The 25,868-nt window shown below is 46.6% G+C and overlaps 1 protein-coding gene across 2 annotated transcripts in view; it reads left to right on the plus strand.

Annotated features, from left to right (window-relative positions):
* LOC139239876 (urea transporter 2-like) overlaps positions 1-25,868 on the plus strand; it is a 212,349-nt gene that overhangs the window by 173,858 nt on the left and 12,623 nt on the right. For both annotated transcript variants that reach the window (XM_070868416.1, XM_070868417.1), the window contains exons 7-8: positions 17,724-17,858; positions 20,276-20,325. In XM_070868416.1, the coding sequence (XP_070724517.1) occupies positions 17,724-17,858; positions 20,276-20,325 (185 nt within the window). The remainder of the gene's footprint in view (positions 1-17,723; positions 17,859-20,275; positions 20,326-25,868) is intronic.

The following is a 25,868-nucleotide window of genomic DNA, read 5'->3' on the forward strand; positions in this document are numbered from 1 at the left end:
TGTACACCCCATGTACTTCAGCATCTGCCTTCTCTCTCTAAGGCTCGAAATTGCTTTGATCCACCATGGACCGATCTTCCTCTGCCACGTGGTGGTTAGCAGGTTTTGCAGAGCTTGCAGCTCGTTTGCAAGCTCATTGGAGGTGCCCCATTGTTCCACAGCTCTTGCAAACATGTCCTTTGAAGTGGCATGAATAGGCTGAATGGAAGCCTCCACAACACCAACAAGGTGTGAATTGCCTTGCATTCATCCTTTGTTGCGGACTCTGAGTCATCTGGGTCACCTGAGGCCTGCTGGCAGTTGCAGACTCATGGTTTCTGCCCTGTACATTTCTGCTTGTATACACAATTCCAGTTAATTTATGAACATTGCTAGCACTTGTGTGCTGAGAGATTTGTTTGGTGTTATCACTGATGGACATAAACGCCTGTGCTATCGCAATGGCCTTACTGAGGGTCGGTGTTTCTACAGTCAAAAGTTTTCGCAGGATGGTCTCATGGCCAATGCCCAGTACAAAAAAGTCTCTGAGCATCTGCTCCAGATAGCCATCAAACTCACAGTGTCCTGCAAGTAGCCTTAGCTCGGCGATGTAGCTCGCCACTTCCTGACCTTCAGATCGCTGGCACGTGTAGAACCGATACCTCGCCATCAGCACACTCTCCCTCAGGTTAAGATGCTGCTGAACCAGTGTACACAGCTCCTCATACAACTTATCTGTGGGTTTCACCGGAGCCAGAAGATTCTTCATGAGGCTGTAGGTCAGTGCCCCGCAGACTGCTCTCCTTTTTGCAGCGCTTCCTTCTCCATCCAGCTCGTTGGCTACAAAGTACTGGTCTAGCTGTTCGACATAGGCTTCTCAATCCTCACCCTCCAAGAACTTCTCCAGGATGCCCACAGTTTGCTGCATCTTTGCATTGGTTTCGTATACTTGTCACCAATTATTGTGTTCCTAACACAGATGAGACTGCACACAGGGAGGTTAAAGTAACAATGACCTCAGTCTTTATTAAGACACTCCAAAGTAAGGGGCCGGCTTGTATACAGTGCTCCCAAGGGATGCTGGGATCCCTTGGGACTTCAGGGGATGCGCTCTCTGGTGGCGGAACATGGGAGTGCATGCTTTACAGCTATACAACAAAAGGCACTATACAAATGCAAGTTGTTGTCATATGACATAGTCAGTTAAAGGTTACAACAGATTTTGGAAAGTTTCTTATGATTATCAGATTACTGCTTCCTAAATGTAATCTTGACAGAAGATAAAACATAGGCCCAGAGCATAAAACATAAAAAACTAGTTTGTCCCCAGCTGGAATATTGTGTTCAATTCTGGGCATCACACTTTAGGAAGGACGTGAAGGCTTTAGACCCGGTACAGAAGAGATTTACTAGAATGGTTCCAGGGATGAGGCATTAGAGTTATGTGGATCAACTAGAGAAGCTCGGCTTCTCCTTGGAGCAGAGAAGGCTAAGTTGAGATTTGATAGAGGTGTTCAAACTCATGAGCCTTTAGATACAGTAAATAAAGATAAACTTTTTCCAATGGCTGAAAAGTCGATAATGAGACGGCACAGATTTAAGGTGATTGGCAAAAGAACCAGAAGCAACATGAGGAAAAACATTTTTACATAACGAGTGGTTAGGATTTGGAATGAGATGCCTGATAGGGTGGTGGATTCAAATTCAATAGTAGCCATCAAGAGGGAATTGGATAAATAATTGAAGGAGAAAACAATTGCAGGGATATGTGGAAAGAACCGGGGAGTGGGATTAACTGGATTGCTCTTCGAAGGAGCTGGTGCAAACTCAGTGGGCCGAATTACCTACTTCTGCGCTGTACTATTCTATGATTCTATGAACAGAGATTTAAAAGGTTACTGATGAGATTACTTCTGGATCCAATTTTGAAAAATGAGTGAAAGTGCAAAACATTAGGTTGTTCTGTGCAACTTCAGAAAAATTATGGCCTTGAAAGTTATGGTGAAGCTGGGGAAAGTGTGACACGGAGGTCCTTCCAAATTTAATGTCAGGACCTCATTATGATTTTAAAATGTTGACTGGGTGACGGCCAGAAAGGCAGTGGTAGAAGTCCGCAGACGGGAACTGTTGGGGACGGTCCCCGGCAATCGGGAAAGATTGCGGGTTGGAAGCGGAGAGCATGGCCGGTGCGGGGGCGGGGGGGGGGGCGGCGGTGTAGCGTGCAGATGGGAAGAAGGGGAAGATCGGGGTTGTGGGGTTGGATGATAGCCAGGAAATCAGGAGGGATCCAGCGTGGAGAAGATCCATGATTCGTGGGGAGGGAAGCCGGTAATTGGGAGGAAGGGAAAAGTCAGGCGTAGGTGGTGGGGGGGTTGGTTCACAGCAATCAGGTGGGAGGGAGGGGGCAAAAATGAGGGGGTCGTGAGGGTAGGGGGTTGGTGCATTGTAATCAATTGGGAGGGAATGAGGAAAACAGTGGGGTTTAGTGGTGGGGGGGCCTCGGAGGCTAGCAATCGGGAGGGAGCGAGGGAAGGAGAGAGGGAGGGAGGGAAAGATTGGGAGTTGGTGGGTGAATTGGAGCACAGCCATTGGGAGCGATGCAAAATTAGGGGATTGAGGCAGGGGCGGGGTGTGGGGGGGCGGGTGGGCATGGGGGTGGGTTTGGTCGGAGCCCAGCAATCAGAAGGGAGCCAGGAAGGGGAAGATCTTGGCTTCGTGGAGAGGCGGGCGATCGGAGGCTGGCAGTAGGGAGGGAGGGGAAAGTCGGGGCTTTGTAGAGAGCAAGGGATCAGAGCCGGGCAATTAGGAGGGAGGTTGGCAAAGATCGGTGGTTGGAGGGGAATTGGTCGATTGGAGGTTGGCAGGGATGGGGGTGCATTCAGCAGCTCGCGGGTTATGGGGGGGGGGTGGGAGTCAGACAATTGCAGAATCAAGGAGAAACTGCGATTGCCAGAAGGTTTACTTGAGGGGCAATGGGGAGCACTCCTCCTCCTCCTGGTCCACAAACAGTACTGTAAAATGCACCTTCTGTTGCTGGCAGCTCTCGCCTCCATTTTGTTGTTGGGTTTCCTGAGACCTGGGAAACCAGACCGGCCAGCATTAAAATTAAATCAGGCTCCCAAATGCACTGTGGAAGCCAGATTTAAATGTGATGGTAAAGTATCCTGGCTCTCCAAGATGGGACACTCGCACGACACGCTGCCTTAAAAACGACAATGGGCGCATAGGCGGCAGGTTGTGGTCGCGTTTCCTGATTTTTAGTTTTTAACCCCTTTCGACCCACTCCCACCAGTTGTGTGTGTGTGTGTGGGGGGGGGGGGGGGGGGAGGGGGGTTTAGTATCGACCCCAATAGCTTAAATTCATTGTTCTATGAGAATATAATCTAGGTTACCTTTATAATAATTTACAGTAGAAAAATTGCACTTGGCACTGCTTCATTTACTGGAACATTGTCTAAACAACAACAACAACTTATACTTAATTAGCACCTTTAACATAGTAAAACATCCCAAGGCGCTTCACAGGAGTGATTGTCAATCAAAATTTGACACCGAGCCACATAAGGAGATATTGGGCAGATGAGCAAAAGCTTGGTCAAATAGTTAGGTTTTAAGGAGCGTCTTGAAGGAAGAAAAAGAGGTGCTGAGGTTTAAGGAGGGAATTCCAGATCTTAGGGCCTTGGCAGCTGAAGACACAGCCACCAATGGTGGAGCAACTAAATTCAGGGATGCTCAAGAGGCCAGAATTGGAGCAGCACAGATATTTCAGGGGTTGTGGGGCTGGAGGAGATTACAGAGCTAGGGAGAGGAGAGGCCAGAGGTGATGGGTGAACAGGACTTGGTGCAAGATAGGACGTGGCCAGCAGAATTTTGGATGAAATATGATCGCAAATATGATGGAAGAGCAGATTATACAACTTGCTGAAGTGTACATTCTTAGATCATAGAATGACAGAGGAGACTTCTGATTGGAGTTTGCAAAATACAGAAAATTTATGTAGCAAGCAGCTTTGAGATGAAATATGCCCACTGAGCAACCGCAATAACATCTCAAATTGTTTTTTGCTTTCCTTTCTCTTTAAGTTTCTGTACAGATAGTTCTTTATTCCCTATAACATATTTCATTGGCTTTCCTGCTTTCCTTTCTATGTGCTTTATCTTTTTATATTGTATTTCTATTTCCTCAAAATTTCTATTTTATTTACATTAGTGGTAGCTCTTCAGCCTTAACAGTGTTTCAGCATTGCTTAGTTCATAGCACTCTTGCCTCTGAGTTAGATGGGTTGGGAATTCAAGCCACGATTGAGGAATTTAGTTGAAATACTAGGCTGACACTCCAGAGCATTCCCACTATTTGAAGAGCAGGAGTTCTCCCCATGTCCTAGCCAACATTTCACTCTCAACCAACACATCTAGAACAGATTAGCTGATTGATTCACCTCATTGCTGTATGAAAAATAACGGCTGATAATTGCCTGCACAATAGCCACTCAAGTTCAAAGTAATTGATTCTAAGTGAAGTGCTTTTAGACACAAAGAGTAGCGGAAATGTCATTTTTTTAATAAAGTAAAAAATGTAACAGCTTTACCTTCTGATCAGATGTTGGATTTTTTTCTCCACTTCCCTCTATTTTCTCACTGAGCACTACTTTGTGCTCTATTCTATACTGTATCCTGACTCTTGCTGCATGCCTGAGTTTACTGCTTCTTGCTACTTATAATCATCTGACTGCATCGAACCTAAAACTGATAAATATTAAAATGTGTTCATTTTCATCAGTTTTTCCTTGGAGTTTATTACACAAATTATTAATCGATACACTTTATTTATCTCAATCAATTGTAGATCTACACACTAGTTACACATATTTCAATTCCCCATCTTACAAACTCCATTAATTATGTGCACACATTCAAGGCACACTACAATTAATAGTTGAAACCATTATGTAGTAAACTTCACCCTCTTTTTACAAGCTTGCTACTACTTACAATATCCCCCATATCGAGATAATACAGTACAACCTGTTACAGAGAACATTTTTTAGATTCAGTTTCGAGAAGCATTGAATACCACCTCACCCAGTTGTTGCTGAAACCTGAACTGAGACTGGAATGGTTGTAATGTACTTTTTAAACCTTCAGTTAGTGTTTCTTTTTGCAGGTTGCATTTTACTAGTGTTTCTTTTCACACAATGGCTGAGGCTGTTCTCTGATGTTTGACCTTTTTGAGAAAAGTTCTCATTAATTCACACTCTAACAAGTCTTTGAGATGGGAGCAGGGTGAGATAAACCCTTTCCTTCTAGCTGCCAGAGGTATGAGGATTTACTTGTGGAAACACAAAAAGGATTTAATTAGTTTCTAAATCTAATTTTAGATTAGAAATGAGTTCACACTTTCCTTCGGGGACATAGAATCCAGTCAGATTCAGACTGAACAGATTTATTTAAGTGTGGTGACGATACATTTTTTCGAAGTGATATTTCTAAACCTTCAGTTCCACGTCATCGAGCCACGCTCATGATGTTATGATGCATTGAACAAATTAAAAAAAATAATATTAGCAAGCATTCAATAAGATGTAGAGCTCAACAGAAAGAAATGGATGGCAAAGACCAGTGGAAGAAATAAATGTGAAGACAAGAAGAAAAAGTACGTCCCAAGCCCTAGAGTCATAGATAGGCCTCCAGAAAGAAACAATAAAGGAATTATCAACATTCAGTAACTTTAATGATTTTAGGAGGAATTATAATTTTTTATCAGTTTGTTATCTTATAACCAACAACAACAATGACAACTTGCTTTTATATAGCACCTTTAATGCAGTAAAACATTCCTCGGAGCTTCTGAGGAGTGATTTTGTTTGATAACACTCCCGTGAAGCACCTTGGGACATTTTACTACGTTAAAGGCGCTCTATAAATACAAGTTGTTGTTGTTGATTATCAAACAAAATTTGACACTGAGCCCCATAGGATATTAGCACAAATGACTAGTTTTAAAGAGCATCTTAAAGGAGGAGAGAGAGATAGAGAGGCTTAGGGAGGGAATTCCAGAGCTTAGGGGCTAGGCAGCTGAAAGCACGGCAGTCAATGGTGGAGCGATTAAAATCAGGGATGTTCAAGAAGCCAGAATTAGAGGAGCGCAGAGATCTAGGAGGTTTGTAGACAATGTTCCCTCTAATTATTTTTTTTGGTGCGCGATGCCTTTAAAGAGAGGAGGAGTCTCTATGAATATCCCCGTCCTCAATGATGGCGGAGCCCAACATGTGAATGCAAAAGACAAGGCTAAAGCGTTTGCAACCATCTTGCAGAAGCGCCGAGTGGATGATCTATATCGGCCTCCTCCTGAAGTCCCCACCATCACAGAAGCCAGTCTACAGCCAATTCTATTCACTCCACGTGATATCAAGAAATGGCTGAATGCACTGGATACGGCAAAGGCAATGGGCCCCGACAACATCCCGGCTGTCATGGTGATGACTTGTGCTCCAGAACTAGCCATACCTCTAGGTTCAACCATCTTCAGCTGCTTCATCAATGACCTTCCCTCCATCATAAGTGTTCCAGTACAGCTACAACACTGGCATCTATCCAACATTGTGGAAAACTGCCCAGGTATGTTCTGTCCACAAAAATCAGGACAAATCCAATCCAACCAATTACCCCGCCAATCAGTCTACTCTCAATCATCAGCAAAGTGATGGAAGGTGTCGTCGACAGTTTACTTACCAATACCTACTCACCGATCTGCCAGGATCATTTGGCTCCAGACCTCATTACGGCCTTGGTCCAAATATGGACAAAAGAGCTGAATTCCAGAGTTGAGGTGAGAGTGATTTCCCTTGACAACAAGGCAGCATTTGACCAAGTGTGGCATCAAGGAGCCCTCGTAAAACTGAAGTTAATGGGAATCAGGAGGAAATCTCTTTGCTGGCTGTAGTCATACCTAACCACAAAGGAAGAAGGTTGTGGTGGTTGGAGGTTAATCATCACAGCCCCAGGACATTGCTGCAGGAATTCCTCAGGGCAGTGTCCTAGGCCCAACCATCTTCAGCTGCTTCATAAACGACCTTCCCTCCACCATAAGATCAGAAGTGAGGATGTTCACTGATAACATTCGCATCTCCTCAGATAATGAAGCAGTCCATGCCCACAAGTGCCAGCCAAAGATAAGTGGCAAGTAACATTCGCATGACACAAGTGCCAGCCAATGACTATCTCCAACATTGGTAGTTGGCAGATTGGCTATGAGGTGTTGACTGAATAGGGTTTTCTTTGCAGGGTCTTTGAGTGCTCCAGCGTTGATTTTCTTGCGGCAGCATTTCTGTTGCCCCCGCCATTTTGAGGCTACGCTGATGGAGATAACAGAATGGATTAGGCGGTGGTCAGTCCAGCTGTCATCAGCTCCTGTCCTGGCGCGAGTGATGCGGTCGCCCTTGCGGTTCCTCACTCGGACAATGACGTAGTCTAGCAAATGCCAGTGCCTGGAGCGAGGGTTGTGCCAGGAGGTCTTGTACTTGTCTTTCTGATGAAACAAGGTGTTGGTTATGACAAGACCATGTTCTGAGCACTTTGTCAGGAGGAGGATGCCATTGGAGTTGGTTTTCCCTACCCCTTCCCTGCCAATCACCCCTCTTCAGGTGTCTGTGTCCTTTCCAACTCTGGCATTAAAATTGCCATGGAGAATCAGCTTGTCTCCCATTGGGACACAGGACAAGGATTGTTCAAGGCTGGAGTAGAATTCCTCTTTGGCCTCGTCCATAGCTTCCAGGGTTGGGGTGTTCGCATTGAAAACCGTAGCATACTGGTTCCGGGTAAGACTGAGTCGAAGGGTCATGAGGTGTTCATTTATCCCATAGGGGCAATCTCTAAGCTGCCAAACTAGCTCATTTTTGATGATACAAAGATGGATGGGAAAGCAAGTTGTGAGGAGAACACAAAAAAATCTGCAAAGGAATATAGACAGGCGAAGTGAGTGGGAAAATATTTGGCAGATGGAGTATAATGTAGGAAAGTGTGAGGTTATCCACTTTGGCAGAAAAAAGAAAAAAGAAAATTATAATTTAAATGGAGAAAAATTGCAAAGTGTTGCAGTACAGAGGGACCTGGGGGTCCTTGTGCATGAAGCACAAAACGTTAGTATGCAGGTACAGCAAGTAATCAGGAAGGCAAATGGAATGTTGGCCTTTATTGCAAGGGGGATGGAATATAAAAGCAGGGAAGTCCTGCTACACTGTACAAGGTATTGTTGAGGCCACACCAAAAGTACTGCATACAGTTTTGGTCTTATTTAAGGAGGGATATACTTGCATTGGAGGCAGTTCAGAGAAAGTTCACTTGGTTGATTCCTGAGATGAAGGGGTTGACTTCTGACGAAAGGTTGAGCAGGTTGGGCCTGTAGTCATTGGAGTTCAGAAGAACGAGAGTTGATCTTATTGAGACATATAAGATAATGATGGGGCTCGACATTGTAGATGCAGAGGAGGAATCTTGAAGTCGGTGGCATAGTTTTAGAATAAGGGGTCACCCATTAAAAACTGAGATGAGGAGGAATTTCTTATCTCAGAGGGTTGTAAATCTGTGAAATTCTCTGCCCTCAAGAGCTGTAGAGGCTGGGCCATTTAATGTGTTTAGGGCAGAAATAGACAGATTTTTGAGCGATAAGGGACTAAAGGCTTATGGGGAGCAGGCAGGGAAGTGGAGCTGAGCCCATGATCAGATCAGCCATGATCTTATTGAAAGGCGGAACAGGCTCGAGGGGCCAAAGGGCCTACTCCTGCTCCTATTTCTTATGTTGTTATGTATCTTTCCTGGGTCCCGACCTCGTTGCTGGCTTTGGCCTCCCGACCTCACTGCTGGCTTTGGCCTCCCGACCTCGCTGCTGGCCTGTGCTGTACCTTCCCTGGGTCCTAGCCTCGCTGCTGGCCCGTATAAGGCCTTTCCTGGGTCCCGACCTCGCTATTGGCGCTCCTCGCCACCCATTGTTTCCTACTGACCCTCTGCTCTTTGCCACTCGCCGATTCCCACCAGTTCTTGCCCAGCCCCCGGTGACACATTTTTTACCGGTTTCCTCGTCCCTCGCCATTCAATGTCGCCAGATTGGAGATGCCCTGTGGCTGGGCCGCCGCCATCTTGGTGTCCTGACGACTACCAATGAACTGGAGCCACAGAGTGTCCATAGTGCCTTGTTTGCCCTCAAGTCAACCACAATTAGCACCTGCGAAGAGATACTTGGTTACTCTACTAGAAAACATCAAGACTGGTTCAATGAGAATGACCAGGAGATCCAGAAGCCAATAAACCGCAAACGCAAGGCATTTTTGAATTGGAAACACCACCACAACTCGAGCAAAAGAAACCCGATCTACAGGCAACTGAAGGCCAAGGTCCAACAAAAAATTTGGGACCAAAAGAACAGATGGTGGGTGGAAAAAGCACCGGAGATCCAACAACTAGCTGACAATCATGATGCGTAAGGAATCTTTAGTGCAGTCAAGACCACCTACGGCCCAAGCACTCAAATTTCTATTCCACTGAGAGCCAAGAGCAGAGAGGTGCTCATCAAGGACAGAGAGGCAGTAAGTGTCTGCTGGAAGGAGCACTTCGAGGATCTCCTCAACCAAGATTCTGTCTTTGACGTGAGTGTCCTTAACTCCATCGCACAGCATGCTACCCGTCACCACCTTGGCACAATCCCAGCTCGACATGAGGTTGAAAAGGCCATCTGACAACTGAAAAATAACAAGGCCTCAAGAGCAGATAGAATCCCCGCTGAAGTAATAAATCATGCGAAGGCTGTGTTATCACACCAAAACTCTTCTCAATCTTCCTCGCTGCAATGCTTCATCTCACCGTTAACAAGCTCCCCGCTGGAGTGGAGTTAATCTACAGGCAAGCGGGAAATTGTTCAACCTCCGACGCCTCCAGTCCAGATCCAAGGATGTTCCAACCTCTGTCATTGAATTACAATATGAAGATGATGCTTGTACACACTTGGAGTCCAAACTTCAAACCATCATTGACACCTTCATTGAAGCGTACGAGTGTCTGGGCCTTACATTAAACATCAGTAAGACAAAGGTTCTCTACCAACCTGCCTCCGCCACACAGGACTGCTCCCCGATTATCAAGATCCATGACGAGACCTTGGACAACGGTCATGATCTTCACTGTGCTACAAATCCAAGAAAAATGTAGGGAGCAGCATCAACCTCTATACATGGCTTTCTTTGACCTCACAAAGTCCCATACTTTGGAAGCCTACTAGCAACAAGGACAGACATCGATGGCAAAGTCCAACACCGCCTTCAGTGTGCCAGTGCAGCCTTCGGCCACCTGAGGAAAAGAGTGTTCAAAGACCAGGATCTCAAACCGGGCACCAAGCTCATGGTCTACAGAGCCGTAGTGATACCTGCCCTCCGATATGCTTTAGAGACGTGGACTATGTACAGTAGGCATCTCAAAGGACTGGAGAAGTATCACCAACGCTGGCTCCGCAAAATCCTGCAGACTCATTGGCAGGATAGGCGGCGCACCGACGTCAGCATTCTTTTACAGGCCAACATCCCCAGCATCGAAACATTGACCACACTCGATCAGTTTCGATGGGCGGGCCACATTGTTCGCATGCCCAATACTAGACTCCTAAAACAAACACACTAGTTCGAGCTACGTCACGGCAGGTGAGCCCCAGGAGGGCAGAGAAAACGCTTCAAGGACATCCTCAAAGCCTCCTTGAAAAAATATAACATCCCCACCGACTCTTGGGAATCCCTAGCTCAAGACCGCTCAAAGTGGAGGAAAAGCATCCGAGAAGACGGCAAACACTTCGAGTCTCTTTGCCTAGTGCACGTGGAAGCCAAGTACAAACAGCAGAAGGACCGTATAATAAATCAAGCACCCTACCCGCCCATCCCTCCAACCACCATCTACCCCACCTGTGACAGCAACTGTAGATCCCGCATTGGTCTCATCAGTCATCTTAGAACTCATTTTACTGTGGAAGCAAGTCATCCTCAACTCCAGGGGACTGCCTAAGAAGACAACCGCCAACAAGCGCGAGTCTATCCACCACCCCTAGACATTCAACGGCATTACCATCGCCAAATCCCTCACGATCAACATCCTGGGGCTCTATCTCACCGCCACTTCTCTCAACCCCGCCAGGGTCTCTAAATTGTCAGAATGCTTATCCAATATCCAGTTCTGGATGAGCAGAATTTTTCTCCAATTAAATATTGGGAAGACCGAAGCGATTGATATTGGCGCCGCCACAAACTCCGTGCCTGAGTCACTGACTCCATCCCTCTGCCTAACATCTGTCAGAGGCTGAACCACACTGTTTGCAACCTTGGTGTCATGATTGACCCTGAAATGACCTTTCGACCACATATCCGCATAACTAAGACCACCTATTTCCACCTCCATAGCATCGCCCATCACTGTGCTTGCCTCAGCTCGTCTGCTGCTGAAATCCTCATCCAGACATTTGTTACCTCTAGACTTGACTATTCTAACACACTCCTGGCTGGCCTCCCACATTCTACCCTATGTAATCTTGAGGTCATCCAAAACTCAACTGCCCGTGTCCTAACTCGTACCATCCCATTCATCCATCACCCCTATGCTCTCTGACCTACTTTGGAACCCAGTTAAGCAACACCTCAATTTCAAAATTTTCATCCTTATTTTCAAAACCCTCAATGGCTATGCCCCTCCCTATCTGTAATCTACTCCATCTCCACAAACGCCCGAGATATCTACGCTTCACTAATCCTGCCCTCTTGAGCATCCCTGCTTATAATCGCTCAACCATTGGTGGCCATGCCTTCTGTTGCCTAGGCCCTAAACTCTGGAATTCCCTGCCTAAACCTCTCCACCTCTCTACCTCTTTCCTCCTTTAACACGCTCCTTAAAACCTACCTCTTTGACCAAGCTTCCGGTCATCTGCCCTAATTTCTCCTTATGTAGATTATTGTCAAATTTGTTGGCCCCTATTTGCCACTTGCTGGATTTTTGCACCCGCACATGTTGACGTACGATTTTTTTGTGTACGTTTGCGGCAGAAAAAAAAATTGGGGCTTTCGCCAAAGAAATATTTGAATTTGGCGCAGCACTCACCGAATTTAGTCTGGGGGGCAGAGCTTCAAGTCTGTGCTAAAAACTTTCTGGGCATGCACGAAAAGCTGAAGTTGCCAGGGCAACCAGAGACGCTGAAGCAAGCTGAAGCCTGCTCTCCTGAAAGGACTGCTACTTCACCGCTGCCGAAAGAGCAACAAAGGACCTCGCCCCCCCACTGGACCCACTCCCCCCGGCTGGACCCGCTGCCACCACTGCCCCCCGTTGGACCCGCAGCTTTCGCTCCCCCCCGCTGGACCCGCAGCCATTGCTCCCGCAGCTGGACACGCTGGATCCGCTCCCCCCAAACTGGACCTGCGACCATCGGCTCCACCCGGCTGGATCCGCTGCCACCGCTCCCCTGCCCCCCCCAGCTTGACCTACTGCAATCCTGGGCCGAATGGCCTTCCCGCTCCCGTACTTCAACTCGCGGGGGGTGCGAGGACATTCGGCCCGTGGGAGCAGTCCTTTCGGCCAGAAATGTTTTTCCCTTGCTCCAAAAAGTGTTCCCTGTAAAAGAAAAAGTATTTTATTTTGTAGTCTTATTGCCTCACTTCTATCCTCTTATGCGCCGCGTCGATTCCTTAACTTAATAGATGGGGTTCTCTTGTAGTACTTTTGGCCAGTGTGCGCTGCGCAAAAAAAATCGACAAAAACGGTGCCCAATCCCATTTTGACTTTGGTCAGCGGCAAAAAATGCTATGGTAAAAAAAACTGCCGCACACAGTCGGTGCCGGTGGCCAAACGTTGCCGAAGGTTGGAAATGGAGTATTTCACGCCAAAAAATGTTTGGATGCCTAAAAACGGCACACAATTGTAGCAAAAATAGGGGCCTATGTCTTATAATACTCCTGTGAAGCGCCTTGGGACATTCTACTGTGTTAAAGGCACTATACAAATACAAGTTATTGTTGTTGTTGTTGAATTGCTAAACACTTGAAGGGAACTCCTTTCTTCCATTATCCAGCTGCACGGGGCTGCCCTTGCTTGGATCCATTCTTACCTATCCATTCATAGTTAAAGCATCTCCAGTCCTGGATGAGCCAATTAAACATTAGGAAGACAGAAACCATCATCTTTGGTCCCTGTCACAGACAATGTACCCTCGGCACCAATTCTATCCACCACCCTGGATACTGTCTCAAGTTGAACCAGACATTTCACAACCTCAGCGTCCAATTGAATCCCGAGCTGAGCTTCTGACCCTATATCCTGTCCATCACGAAGACCGACTACTTCCACCTCTGTAACATCGTCCACCTCTACCTCAGCCTATTTCTGTTGAAGTCACCTCCAGAATCAATAATTCCCAAGCTCTCATGGCCATCCACCCATCCTACACCCTCCATAAACTCAAGCTCATCTAAAACTCTGTTGCCCATATCCTATGATACACACAGTGCAAAACTGGGATTGGTAGAGCCCATCATTTGGGTACCAAAATGGCGTCCGATGCACGTGCGCAAATTGTGGAGCGATTCATGCCGTACGCCATATTAGTGAGGGCATTAGCACGCGCGCACAGCTAACATCTGGCAGAAGTATGCCAAGCAGGCTGATCATGACATCAATCAGCATGCCATTTTGGAGCTCAATGCTGCAACACAAGTTCAGCAGTAGGAAGAAACCAGCACCAGCATTATTTAATGGGGGTTATCATCCACTCACAGGTTAGTTGTTGGTTGATTTCTTCTGGCTGTTGCTACGATTCTACAAGTGTTTGGTGCATTCTATAGTTGTTTCAGAGGCTGAACTCCAGGACATAGTTGATGTATTTACTGAGGTGTACGAAAGCATGGGCCTTACACTAAACATCTGTAAGACAACGGTCATCCACCAGCCTGTCCTCACCGCACAGCACTGCCCCCCAGTCATCAAGATCCACGGCGCAGTCCTAGACACAGTGGACCACTTCCCATATCTCGGGAACCTCCTATCAACAAGAGCAGGCATCGATGACGAGATCCAACACTGCCTCCAGTGCACCAGTGCAGTCTTCGGCCGCCTGAGGAAAAGAGTGTTTGAAGACCAGGCCCTCAAAACTGCCACCAAGCTCATGGTCTACAGGGCTGTAGTAATACCCACCCTCCTGTATGGCTCAGAGACATGGACCATGTACAGTAGACACCTCAAGTTGCTGGAGAAATATCAACAATGATGTCTCCGCAAGATCCTACAAATGCCCTGGGAGGATAGGCACACCAACATCCGCGTCCTCATTCAGGCTAACATCCCCAGCATTGAAGCACTGACATACTCGATCAGCTCTGCTGGGCAGGCCATATAGTTTGCATGCCAGATACGAGACTCCCAAAGCAAGTGCTCTACTTGGAGCTCCTTCACGGCAAACGAGCCAAAGGTGGGCAGCGGAAACGCTACAAGGACACCCTCAAAGCCCTTCTGATAAAGTGCGACATCCCCACTGACACCTGGGAACACCTGGCCCAAGACCGCCCTAAGTGGAAGAAGTGCATCCGAGAGGGCGCTGAGCACCTCAAGTCTCAACGCCGAAAGCATGCAGAAATCAAGTGCAGGCAGCGGAAAGAGCATGCGGCAAATCAGTCCCACCCACCCCTCCACTCAACCTGTGACAGAGTCTGTGGCTCTCGTATTGGACTGTTCAGCCACCAAAGAACTCACTTCAGGAGTGGAAGCAAGTCTTCCTCGATTCCGAGTGACTGCCTATGATGATGATGATGAGTTGTTTCAAGTTGCAAAAGTCTACAGGGAGTGGTGTGGCAGGTGCTAAAGAACTCTTTGCTGACTTCAAGGCTTCTGCACAAATCACTTGCTACCAAACATGGGTACACTGGTAGGCCTTCCTCTTGGAATAGAGCATGTTTGGGAGAATGAACAGAGACCACGCAGAGCAGGACAAGCTGCTGGTAGTGGGAGGAGGAGGACGGGGAGAAAGGCTCTCAGCAGGAGGCCATATCCGTCTAGGGTGTTTAGAAAGCAATTCTCCAACATGAGCCTCAGCGAGGAATAATGTGTGAGATATCTGCACTTCAGTAATGATGTCCACTCCTGAAATATGCCACCTGCAGCAGCCATAACTGAAAATGCAGAGCAGGGCAAGGACCACATTGCCAGTGGCTGTGAAGGTGTCGGTGGCAATGAACTATTATGTGTCTGACTCATTGCAGGCTGGAGCTGGAGATATTTGCAATTCCTCACAGTTTGCCATCCACTGTTGCTTAAGGGAGGTCACTGAGGCTCTCCACTCAAAGAGAGCTGAATACATTTCATTCTCTCTGGCCAGAGAAGCAGGCGGAGCGAGCATGCAGGTTTGCTAGGATTGCAGGCTTCCCCATGATGCAGGATGCCATTGATTGCATGTACATCGCTTTCCAGGACCTGCATGTCAACTCTGCCCTATACCAGAACCAAAAGGGATTCCACTCCTTCAACATTCAGCTGGTGTGTGTGACCATAGTAAGTGCCCAGTATCCTAGCAGCAATCATGATGGGGGGAACTTGAACCCCCCAAAAATGGGTGGGTTGGGATCAGGTGGGAAGTTAAAGAGTTAAAAATCTGAAGCCAGACCCCAACCCGCCTCCACCTGCCCACTTCTGCTTTTAACGGAGGCGGAACATCGGTCCCAAATTTAAATATTATAATGATGCTCCGTGCCTCATGATGATCAACCATTTCAAATTTATCTCTGGCTGACCCGGTTTCCCAGGCCTTAGAGAACCCACCGGCAAAAGGGAGACGAGTACTGTTAGATCCAGGAGGTAATTTGTTCTCCCCCACTGCCACCCACCCCCTGCCCCCCCCCCCCACCCCACTCCCTAGCCACCTCCAAATTAAAATTCCAGCGACTGCCTTCATTCTGTGGCAGTCTGCTGTGCCAGCTGCATTTCAGCCACCATGGCAATCCACTGAGCAGCAAGGATATTGGCTGACGACATGGCTCATCACTCCGGTGCGCAACCCACACACACGTGTACAGCATGCATACAATGAAAGCCATGCTGCCACATGAATTGTGATAGAATACACCATTGATGTGCGGAAACAACACTTCCCCGCTGCATGGACCGCTCTAGACGAGCCCTGCAGTACTCAGTAAGATTTGTGATGAACTGCTGCATGCTGCACAACCTTGCTATTATTAGGTAACAATCCTTGCCACCAGCTATACGATGAGCAACTGAAGAGCAGGAGTATGAGGAGGAGGAAGAGGAAGAAAAGGAAAGGAGGAGGCAAACTAGACAGCCCTTTTCTGCCCAGGCTGTCCGTGAGCAACACATCCGAGTGCAATACCAGTAACCGTAATCCTAATTCCCTATTCACCAACGATTCCATAGATGGAAAATTAAAGCATCCCCATCATGCGACTGTGGAGTTCCTAATCAGACCCTTGAGCACATCATTGAGCACTGCCCTCAAAGGAAATTCGCAGGCAGCCTACAAGATATCCACGCTGTTACACCAGAAGCTTTGGCCTGAATATCTGACTTAAATATTGACATTTGATTTGCTTTGCTACTACCATATGAAAGAAGAAAAAGAAGACCAACAGTCCCACACCCTGCCTATCCTCTGTCACTGACCATCACAGCTTTTACGCAATGCAGTAATAAAAGCCAGCACAAAATAAACATTCCAAACCAAGTTTATAAATGAAATCATGCCATATTGCATACAAAAATCAATTAATCATCCTTGTGCATTCCCTTAGTGCCTGTCTTCTGTATGCCTTTGCCTGTCGTAGTGCTCCGAGTCAGTGCTACCCCAGTGGCTGCAGCTTGGCTGGTGGAAAGCTGCTGATTCCCAATGGAAGAGACTGTAGATGACCTTGGAGGACGACGTCAAGCAGATCTGGGCCTAGAAGGCCCGGCTGCGGACTACAACATCTCAGCATGGGAGGCAGCAATCTGGACTGGCTGGCTGACTTAACAGCAAGGGCACTGGTGAAGTGGCAAGGTTGGGAGGATGAATGTTGTCATCCTGAGAGAGAAAACAGCAGGTTTGTGCTCCATGGAGCTACTGCCACTCCCCCGCAGCGGCACCTCAGCAGTCCTAGTAATCTGTTGGAGGACAGATTGTTGGACTGCTGTGACATCCTACAAGCCCCAGGAATACCTGGTCTCACCAAGCATCCCAGGCCAAAAGGAGTGGAAGTGGAGACTACTTGGGGTCTAGGCTAGAGTCAGGGCCTAGATGCCCAAAGATGAGAGTCCCAGAATATATTTGGGGAAGGGGCTGTATGGGAGTTTCAAGAACTTTCAATGTGTTCTCTGAGGGAGTGGCGGGGGAATAGCTGGCACTTGTGCTCCCTGACAGCCAGCCACTGCCAATGTTTCTGGGTTCTTCACAGGGTGCAGCACAGATATGCCCTGGCATTGCCAATGGCCCACTTCTCTTGGTCCTTCACTGGCATCATGCATATATATTGGGAAATGGCCCCAATGAATTTTCCTGCCAAATACTTCAAACTCTAAATTTTGTCTATGCACAAAAAATATAAAGTAGAATATGTAATATAAGATATTGACTTGTTACTTTACTATAGTAATTAAACAACTGACATACATGTACTTAGGCAAAATTAAAATAGCTTCCATTAAGGGGCTCAGCAGTTACTTATTTTACTGTTACTTGATTTGTCTTTTAGGATTATCCCTGGCTTCACCATTCCAGAAAATCTATAATGGAGTATGGAGCTACAACAGTGTTCTGGGCTGTATTGCAGTGGGAGGAATGTACTATGCCCTGACATGGCAAACTCACCTCTTGGCAATAATGTGCGGTACATATCTATATATTACTAAAAATCTTGTGTATGGTGCACACTTCCGGTCTACAAGCACCACTTTCTATAATATTTATTCGAAGTGACTATTTGTACTGTGCTTGTCGAGTCCCTGCCCCCGATCCTCCTGCCCGGTCGAATCTCCGCCCCTGACGCATCCCACCCGAACCGAAAGTGCCGGTACCGGAAGTGCAGCCCCAAACCAGAATCAGTCCGACCACATGTGCTGCTGATCCTCCGAGAGCCTGCCGATTTTCCACTACCGAGTCTCCGTTGCCAAGCCTGCTGATCCTCAGGCATTCGGGCAGGCAGGCAGAGAGGTGGCCGGGCGGGCAGGCAGAGAGGAGGCCGAGCCCAGAGCTGGGGGGAGAGAGCCGGTGGATGACCGGGGGCCGGGTGGGGGGGGTGGGGAGAGAGAGCCTGGTTGTTGTGGAGAGAAAGAGCTTGTTTAGGGAGGGGGGGCAGAGAGGGTGTCTGTTTGGGGAGAGGGAGGCGGAGAGGGGGTGCCTGTTTGGGGGGGAGAGAGAGAGCCTGGTTGCGGCGGGTGGGGGGGGGGAGATCCCGGTTGTGGGGTGGGGGGTGTGTGAGAGAAAGCGATGTTGGTGGCGGGGGGAGGTGGGGGAGAGAGTGTCTGGTTGGGGGGAGGGGAAGACGGGGTGGGGGGGGCGAGAGGGAACTCAGGGAAGACAAATCACATTCTTCCAACCCCCTTTACACCAACACCTCCCACACCTGACATCATTGGAGTGGATGAAATCCAGAAGTCACGACACTGACACTTCATACCCACTAAACCTGTTAACAATCCACACACAATGTCCCATCTATTGCAGTGGGGGGGGGAGGGGGCGGGTGGTAAGGGACTTATGCTGGGGGAGCGATGCACTTGCGCTGGGGGGGGCAAGGGACTTTGGCTGGGTGGGAGGGCCGAACTTGCGCTGCACTGCGGCTGGCACTTGGTGGCTTCTGGGGTGATCTATCCTCTGTGGCTTCTGGAAGTCAAAGCGGATCAAGTTACAATTTGCGAAGTCAGTGAGAACTTGGGCTGCGCGGTTCCGGTTACACATTCCAGAGAAACTTCAGGGTGTGGCTTATCCTCCAAGGGGAACAATCAGAGATGAGGGGTGGCCATTTTTGCAGTACAAATAAACGCATCCATATTTATTGTATCAAGCTTTGCAATTGAATGATGGGAAATCTGTATTTAAATGTAATAATTTAAAATGAGCTAAACCACGTAAATAATTTGCTGTCGTGATTTTTTGATAAACCAATTGAACCACTCACTGTCATTTTTTCTCAGTAACTGAAATGTTCAAAATAAGGTTTTCAACAAAATAATAAAGTCAACGGGCAAGACTTATGCAGTTTCATGTTAAAATGTATTCATGAGGCCCCCGATTGACATTTTTCATGAGGCCCCGATTGACATATAGTAATGATGCCCCGCTTGCCTCTGGCTGACTCAAACAAGAGCACAGTTATAATGGAGGTATGCGGGCATGTGTCGGGAACACAGCACTAAGTACTCTGCAGCTAATCCATTCTGTCCCATTCTAGTCAGCCTGGAGTTGTGGGAAAGATGGGCATGGATTTGGGAGTCAACAACAGATTCAAGAACTTTGGAGAGGAAAAGGATGTTGAAGATGGGGTGGTAATTTATAAACACAGAGGGTTAAAAGTGTTTTTTTGAGGAAGTGATGATGACAGCAGATTTGAAATGGAGTGGGTAAGTAGCTGAGGAGTGGGAACTATTTACAATGTCAGCCAGCATGTGGGTCATGAAGGGAAGCTAGGTGGTCAGCAGTTTAATGAAAGAGCATGAGGAGACACTGTCCAGTCATTTGTGGCTTTCACAGAATTGTGGCAGAGTTCTGGAATTTGAGCCTGATAGCTCCAGTTAAAAATTCCAGACTACCATTTAAAAAAAAAAGAAATTTGACTCATTTAGTCATGTGGCCCCGATATTGACAGCGAGTCTGGGTTTCTCCGCATGCTGTGGAGCTTTGACTCCACAGCATGCAACTTTTTTATCCGACAGGATCCCCACCCAGAAGTCAGCCTGACTGACAGACTTGGCTTCCAGTGGGTCATGGAGCACGCAGGAGCAGGCCACAGGAGCAGATAAGGAGCCTGCAGCTGCTAGTGCGAGTGTTGGGTGGGTCCGATCCCAGACCCTTAAAAAAAATTAAATAATTCATCTTTCTTTGTACCAATGGAGTTAGGGCCACAAGACTTTTACCATAATTTCTCTTACCTTGAAGGCAACAACTGCACCATAAGTTGTTTCAAAGTAAAGATTATTAGGTATTGAAGAAATCTTTAATGAAATGCAGTAATTTAACTCCAATTGTAAAAAGCTAGCCATTGTCTTTTATGTTTACGAAACATTGTTTTCCTATTTCCTCCGATAGCAATTTTCTGTGCTTACATCGGAGAAGCGCTGATGAACGTGATGTCTGTGGTAAGTTGCTATCATTAAACGTCAAAAACTTAGATGCACTTTAATTAGCATTGTTTCCCATTAATTGATCTGTGCTTAAGCACTTTTTAAATTGTATGTCTAGTTTTTAGCTCCAAAATGTGCATTCGAGCTATCTTCTGCTTTAATTTGTTTGCTAACTTTATCACTTTAGTCTTAGTCTAGTATTTTTAGTCAAAAAAATAAAATAACTAACCACAAAGTGGAATTTACTTTTTCTGTATGCATATGTAGTTTGGACTCTTATAAATACAGTGGCAAACAAACGTACAAATTTTAGTGATGGAACCCACTTTGAGGACCTATTTTAAAAACTAATCAGTTAAAAAAAAGAATTGTGTATGAACTTTGACACCAGTTTGATCTTTTCTGTAAATTCAGTTGATTTTGTTCTAAGCAATTAAATGATTATTAATTTTGGATAATAAGAACATAAGAACATAAGAAATAGGAGCAGGAGTAGGCCATTTGGCCCCTCGAGCCTGCTCCGCCATTCAATAAGATCATGGCTGATCTGATCTTGGGCTCAGCTCTATTTCTCTGACCACTCCCCATAACCCTTCATTCCCATGTCGCTCAAAAATCTGTCTATCTCCACCTTAAATATATCCAATGCACAGCTCTCTGGGGCAGACAATTCTATAGATTTACAATCCTCTGAGAGAAAAATTTCCTCCTCATCTCAGTTTTAAATGGGCGACCCCTTATTGTGAAACTATGGGCTAGACTTTCCCTAAAGCCCCTCAACGCCCGATTGCCCGCTGAGAAGAATCGCTAACGTTCGGTGAATAACGCTGGCGAGAATTTCCATTTTTATGTTTAAAGTAAATAAAACTAATCGCCCAGCGAGAAAATGGGCGCTGCAACCTCATTGTTGGCGGTTTTCTTGCCGCAAAAGTGGAAAGTTAGTAACATGGGCGGTCGTTACCGGAATGGACGGTAAGTACTATAATTTAATCTGAGGCTACGGTTGGGCCGAGGGAAGGAGGCAAACTTTAAAAAAATATGTCAATTTTAAAAAAAAATTCCCAAGACAGTTTTATACCTAATCACCGTTTTAAAATTAAAAAAAAATAAAGAACCTTTAGTTTACCTTTCTTTGCAGGGTACTCACCTACTGCTCTGTTTAAGCAGCTTTTACAGGGCGGTTCTCTCGGCGATCTGGACGTCAGCCATTGAGGCCAAACTTATGTCCTGGCAGTCGGTCTCGGCGTTGCACATGGGCGGTTTGGTCCAGGTGGGCGAGTTCAGATGTGGGCGATAACATTGAAAAACTTAAGTGGAAACTTTCACCAGGCGGAAAAACAGCTGTACCGCGAGAAAATCATCTACAATGAAAGCAAAAGTCTAGCCCTTAACCCTCTAGTTTCAGATTCCCCCATGAGGGGAAACATCCTCTCTGCACCTACCTTGTTGAGCCCCCTCAGTATCTTATATGTTTCAATAAGATCACCTCTCATTCTTCTAAATTCCAAGGAGTATAGGCCCAACTTCATAAGTCAACCACTTCATCTCAGGAATCAACCTCGTGAACCTTCTCTGAACTGCCTCCAACGTAAGTATATCCCTCCTTAAGGAGACTAAAACTGTACGCAGTACTCTAGGTGTGGCCTCACCAATACCATGCAGCAGGACTTCTCTGCTTTTATATTCCATCCCCTTTGCAATAAAGGCCAACATTCCATTTGCCTTCCTGATTACTTGCTGTACCTGCATTCCCTCCCAGGTCCCTTTGTACTGCAGAACTTTGTAATTTCTATCTATTTAAATAATAATTTGCTTTTTTATTTTTCATGCCAAAGTGGATAATCTTACACTTTCCCACATTCTACTCCATCTGCCAAATGTTTGCCCACTCACTTAACCTGTCTATATCCCTTTGCAGATTTTTTGTGTCTTCCTCACAACTTGCTTTCCCACCCATCTTTGTATCATCAGCAAACTTGGCTACATTACACTCGGTCCCTTCATACAAGTCATTAATATAGATTGTAAATAGTTGTGGCCCCAGCACCAATCCCTGTGGCACCCACAAGTTACCATTTGCCAACCGGTAACTAATATTGATGATATCGCTGGAGGAGTGGCTTAGGGAAATTATTGATCATAGTGGGGTTTTAACAGCCTAAACTGATTGTGACAGTTGAGCTGCACAGAAAATTTAGGGATAGTTCTGTATAACTCACTGATTCCCAAATGTAGTCAAGCTAAACTCCAGAATATTCATTTATGTTCAGTCTTTGGTATTCAATTCTGTTATGTGACCCTGTGCAGACAATCTCCCCTTAATCTCACTGGTCCCACCATATTTATATTTCATGCATTACTTAATCATCTCAGTCTATACCTTTACCTTTCTAAGCATTAATCCCATTCCCAACCTGATATTTGTATGGTTCTTTTCTGAAGGATTTAATCAATGCAGCGACAGCTGTATTTTTCTGGGACTCTGTTTCACATGCCTACTAGCTTATGGTGAAAAATCTGCTGAAGTCTAATCTCATTAGAGTGTTTTAAAGTTTGAATCTCTGCCCTCCAATTCTGCAATCACAGTCCATGTTAAATAGCTTTCCGACCATAGTATGTGATAGGACCTGCTGTGAGGTGTTCAGGTCTAGCTGTCAGCCACCAGATAATGCCTCATTTTGGCAAGACCTGAGAGGAAGAGAAAAACATGTGTGACAAGAGTTTCAGGATGGCATACCATTTAATTGAGGTAAGATGCCAGTATACTGTGTTTCCATACTATTTTTGTGCAAAAGAGGATCTGCTGTCTCCAGATTCTCCCACCCCTTCCACAGACTCCAGGCCAAAAATGTTCTGAAATCTGTCCAGCCACTTAACATTTAGAGGGCTTCTGCTGGTGGAATTGCATTCCCGTGATTCTGCTGTCCTGTTAGCACACACAAGTCATCCAGACATTAGTTGGTAGAGCTGTCAGACCTATGTGGCCAGTCTACACTCCTCCCTTTTGTAAGTTGTAAGTGGTTTCCCTTAGATGTTTTCGAAGCACCCCCACTTTACAATAGTTCTAGCGCTGGGAGTGATTACTGTACTGAATAGATGAATGAGTCAGGGATGAGTACCTTGGTCTCAACCGGCAAAGCTTTTATTAAAGTTAAAACACACACCTGCACCCAGTAAAACCACACACACCCTGGTGTGTAAAACAAACAAATGTAGTACAATACACAGTCTGGCCTATCTAAACAGGCCCCTATCATGAAGTACCCATGTCAAAAACCTCCCTTGAAAACCCCAATATATTGGTTGGGAGAACCCATGATACCCCCTCACACCGTGGCTGTGATCTTAAAAGATGTGTGGGCAGAGATGATACTCACCGATTCGTTGGCTTCCTCGCTGCTTCTCCTGGTGAAAACGTGTCTCTTCTGGTTTCGAGGCTTCCTGTGGGTGTGTCTTCTTTTGGCCCAATAAAGTTTTATCCTTGTTTTCGAAGCTTCATGTTTTGAGTCCAGTGATGGGTTTTCGCTTCCGACCGCTCTGGGCTTAATGGCTTTCTATTGTTCTGGTATCTCATCCAGGTAATGACTCGATCACTGATCAGTTCACCTGATCTACCTTTGACAAGTTCACATTGTTTAACAATGGACTCTCCATTTGCTCATCACCTGCAATGAATTACCATATCTTGGCCATTGTCTTCCCAGACCCCCTGCCCATCATTCTAAGTCCAACATGGAGAAGTACCTGGGCCCCTCCCACAAACAGTTTCCAGGTTTTTCTGCAGTGAGAAAAATATGTCCAACAAATCCTTGGGGATTAAAACTCAATGACCAGATAACGTCCGACAAATCCTTGGAGATTCGATGCTTACAGTCCTCCCTATGATATTTCAAGTGTCTTCTATAACATATCAACATCCGCTGGTGAGCAAGCGTCGTGGCTCCCAACCAATCCTATCCCTTTTTACTTTTAAAACACCCCGAATATACATCCCTGAAACTCAACCGTGCATCACACTGTTACCATATAGATACAGAAAGTTACATTCAAGGTTCATTAAGTATGGCCTCCCATCGAGTCCGGAGCACCTGACTTCTCTTTTTACAAGAAATACACAGCAGGTATATCACAATCAAAAACAGTATAATGACGAGAGCATGAGAGCATCGTACACTCCTATATCGTAGAATCTTTCCCGACTCATATCCCCGTAACTGAGTTCAAAGAACTGGCGGAATATTTATTTAATGAGCGCCTCATACAGCTGCTCAGTTTCTTTTAGACACCACTCGGGCAGATGAACCCCAGTTAGGTTTAAAATAACTGATGCGACCACGTAATGCACCCCCTGGAATAAAACTTTTCCAGTTGGGACTGAAACTAAACCATTCCCTGGGTCTGGTGTGGTGGCTGGACACCTAACTTCTGTCGTCTGTACCGATGGGGCTGTGGGCAGGGGCTTCCTCATGTGTGCTACAAGTTCAGTGGCATTTATTGTGTTGGGAGGGTCTGAGATCACGCAGGAGTCCATACTCTGATTCTTCGAGAAGGCAATCAACACACCTGCTGGGCAGATCTGCTCCAACCCCCACATACACACATAAATTCCCTGTTCTTCCTTCTACCACTTGTCCCAGCACACTTCCACCCCCCCCTTTGACCCCGTCATCTGTCGATACGTATCGTTCTTCAGTCGTTCCCAGTCTGCTGTCTGGTTCCCCATGTCCTGACTCAATTTCCTGAGCCACCACCACTGTCCGAGGGGAATGTGTCACTTGCACTTCAAGCATACGCGCTCGCCCTCGGTCACCCCAACCCGTGTGGGACGTGGTATGGAAGCCTCCCCATATGTGAACCGGCGTGGCTGGAGTATTTCATCGAATTTGACCCCAGCCACCCTGGCCACCTTCTCTCGTGGAAGTAGACTGCCACCCCATCCGTGTCCCCTTCTATCCCCCTGTGTCATGGTGGATCCGTTCCTCCCCAGTACATCCATAGAGGAAGGACAACTCGGTGTCCCCACTCCTGCTGCACCTTGTTCCAGCCAAGCTCCAAAGAACAATTACCAGGGTTGTCTACATCTTTCTCTCGGCTTCCTGTGAAGATACAAAGAAACAACAACCTTTCTGTGAGAGGGTGTACCTCGACAGGTCTGGCTTCATCAAAACACACTCTGTAAAAACACGAAACTGAGAAGAAAACTATATACACTGCCACCCATCTCTGGGTGGCCCCGCTAGGTCTCTATGACCCTTGGCCTTTTACAGCTCCTCGACGATGTGTAAGGAGGCGACCACGGCGTTCTCGGCCATGGGATCCTGCTACTTCTCCTAACCACCACCACCACGAGCTCCTCACTGTCCCAAACAATGGGAGGAAGACTCGCGTCCACCATGTTGCTTACAGCGTCTTGGTGCTTCTTTCTGTTTCTCGCTCTTTCCCCTGGATTAAACAACTTGCACTGGTTCACATGGAACCACTTTGTGTGCTTCAGAAGCTTAACCGTGTACACCATGGGACTGGCCTTATCTACGATGCTGTAGAGTTCCATGTACAAA

The sequence above is a fragment of the Pristiophorus japonicus genome, chromosome 2 (genome assembly GCF_044704955.1).
Source record: "Pristiophorus japonicus isolate sPriJap1 chromosome 2, sPriJap1.hap1, whole genome shotgun sequence".
NCBI classification, from domain to species: domain Eukaryota; kingdom Metazoa; phylum Chordata; class Chondrichthyes; family Pristiophoridae; genus Pristiophorus; species Pristiophorus japonicus.